This window comes from Emiliania huxleyi, assembly GCF_000372725.1.
Source record: "Emiliania huxleyi CCMP1516 unplaced genomic scaffold EMIHUscaffold_2861, whole genome shotgun sequence".
Taxonomy (NCBI): Eukaryota; Haptophyta; order Isochrysidales; family Noelaerhabdaceae; genus Emiliania; species Emiliania huxleyi.
In genome coordinates, this window is record NW_005199884.1 from 1 (window position 1) to 2,221 (window position 2,221).

General features: G+C 80.2%; 1 protein-coding gene across 1 annotated transcript; it reads right to left on the reverse strand.

Annotated features, from left to right (window-relative positions):
• Nucleotides 1–124: 124 nt before the first annotated feature.
• Nucleotides 125–2,088, reverse strand: EMIHUDRAFT_123669 (hypothetical protein; the record flags this gene model as incomplete). Its single annotated transcript, XM_005776033.1, has 1 exon — nt 125–2,088. A coding segment is annotated over one exon (1,964 nt), but the record flags the coding sequence as incomplete, so codon positions are not given.
• Between the last annotated feature and the right edge of the window lie 133 nt (nt 2,089–2,221).

A 2,221-nucleotide genomic window follows, 5' to 3' on the forward strand; every position in this document is an offset into this window, starting at 1 on the left:
CCCGGCTGCCTGCACTTCATCATCGCCGCCGTCTCCTTTGCCCTCGCCGCCGCCGCCGCCGCCCGCAGCATCTTTCGTCGCCGCCACCGCCGTCCGGCTCGCCCTCGCCACCGCCTCCCTCCACCTCGCCATCGCCGCCGCCTCCGTCCGTGTCGCCCTCGCCGCCGCCTCCCTCGGCATCGCCGTCGCCGCCGCCGCCGTCCGCGTCGCCCTCGCCGCCGCCTCCCTCCGCCTCACCGTCTCCGCCGCCGCCGTCCACCTCACCGTCACCACCACCTCCCTCCGCCTCGCCCTCGCCGCCGCCGCCGTCCACCTCACCGTCACCGCCCCCTCCCTCCGCCTCGCCGTCGCCGCCGCCGCCGTCCGCCTCGCCGTCGCCGCCACCGCCGTCCGCCTCGCCGTCGCTGCCGCCGCCCTCCGCCTCGCCCTCGCCACCGCCTCCCTCCACCTCGCCATCGCCGCCGCCTCCGTCCGTGTCGCCCTCGCCGCCGCCTCCCTCGGCATCGCCGTCGCCACCGCCTCCCTCCGCCTCGCCCTCGCCGCCACCGCCCTCCGCCTCGCCCTCGCCGCCGCCTCCCTCCGCCTCGCCCTCGCCGCCGCCTCCGTCCGCCTCGCCGTCGCCGCCGCCTCCCTCGGCATCGCCGTCGCCGCCGCCGCCCTCAGCATCGCCCTCGCCGCCGCCTCCCTCCGCCTCGCCCTCGCCACCGCCTCCCTCCGCCTCGCCCTCGCCGCCGCCTCCGTCCGCCTCGCCGTCGCCGCCGCCTCCCTCGGCATCGCCGTCGCCACCGCCGCCCTCAGCATCGCCGTCGCCGCCACCGCCGTCCGCCTCGCCCTCGCCACCGCCTCCCTCCACCTCGCCATCGCCGCCGCCTCCGTCCGTGTCGCCCTCGCCGCCGCCTCCCTCGACATCGCCGTCGCCGCCGCCTCCCTCCGCGTCGCCCTCGCCGCCGCCTCCCTCCGCCTCACCGTCACCACCGGCTCCGTCCGCCTCACCCTCGCCGCCGCCGCCGTCCACCTCACCGTCACCGCCCCCTCCCTCCGCCTCGCCGTCGTCGCCGCCGCCCTCCGCGTCGCCCTCGCCGCCGCCTCCTTCCGCCTCACCATCGCCGCCGCCTCCCTCCGCCTCACCATCGCCGCCGCCTCCGTCCGCCTCGCCGTCGCCGCCGCCTCCCTCGGCATCGCCGTCGCCACCGCCGCCCTCAGCATCGCCGTCGCCGCCACCTCCGTCCGCCTCGCCCTCGCCACCGCCTCCCTCCACCTCGCCATCGCCGCCGCCTCCGTCCGTGTCGCCCTCGCCGCCGCCTCCCTCGGCATCGCCGTCGCCGCCGCCGCCGTCCACCTCACCGTCACCACCGCCTCCGTCAGCCTCACCATCGCCGCCGCCTCCCTCCGCCTCGCCCTCGCCGCCGCCGCCGTGCGCCTCACCGTCGCCGCCACCTCCATCCGCCTCGCCGTGGCCACCGCCTCCCTCAGCATCGCCGTCGCCGCCGCCGCCGTCCGCCTCGCCCTCGCCACCGCCTCCGTCCGCCTCGCCCTCGCCGCCGCCTCCGTCCGCCTCACCATCGCCGCAGCCTCCGTCCGCCTCGCCGTCGCCACCGCCTCCCTCGACATCGCCGTCGCCGCCACCGCCGTCCGCCTCGCCCTCGCCACCGCCTCCCTCCGCCTCGCCCTCGCCGCCACCTCCCTCCGCCTCACCGTCGCCGCCACCTCCCTCGGCATCGCCGTCGCCGCCACCGCCGTCCGCCTCGCCCTCGCCGCCGCCTCCCTCCACCTCGCCATCGCCGCCGCCTCCCTCCGCCTCACCATCGCCGCCGCCTCCCTCGGCATCGCCGTCGCCGCCGCCGCCGTCCGCGTCGCCCTCGCCGCCGCCGCCCTCCGCCTCACCATCGCCGCCGCCTCCCTCCGCCTCGCCCTCGCCGCCGCCGCCGTCCGCCTCACCGTCGCCGCCACCTCCGTCCGCCTCGCCACCGTCTCCGCCGCCATCGCCGCCGCCACCCTCACCACCGCCATCGCCGTCACCGCCCTCGCCACCGCCCTTGCCGCCACCGTCACCACCACCCTCGCCACCACCTTTACCGCCACCCTCACCTCCGCCACCGTCGCCGCCTCCCTCACCACCGCTGTCGTTGCCACTTCCCTCACCGCCACCGCCGTCGCCGCCGCCCAGCCCACCACCGCCCTGGCCGCCTCCACCCTCGCCACCTCCTAGCCCGCCGCCTCC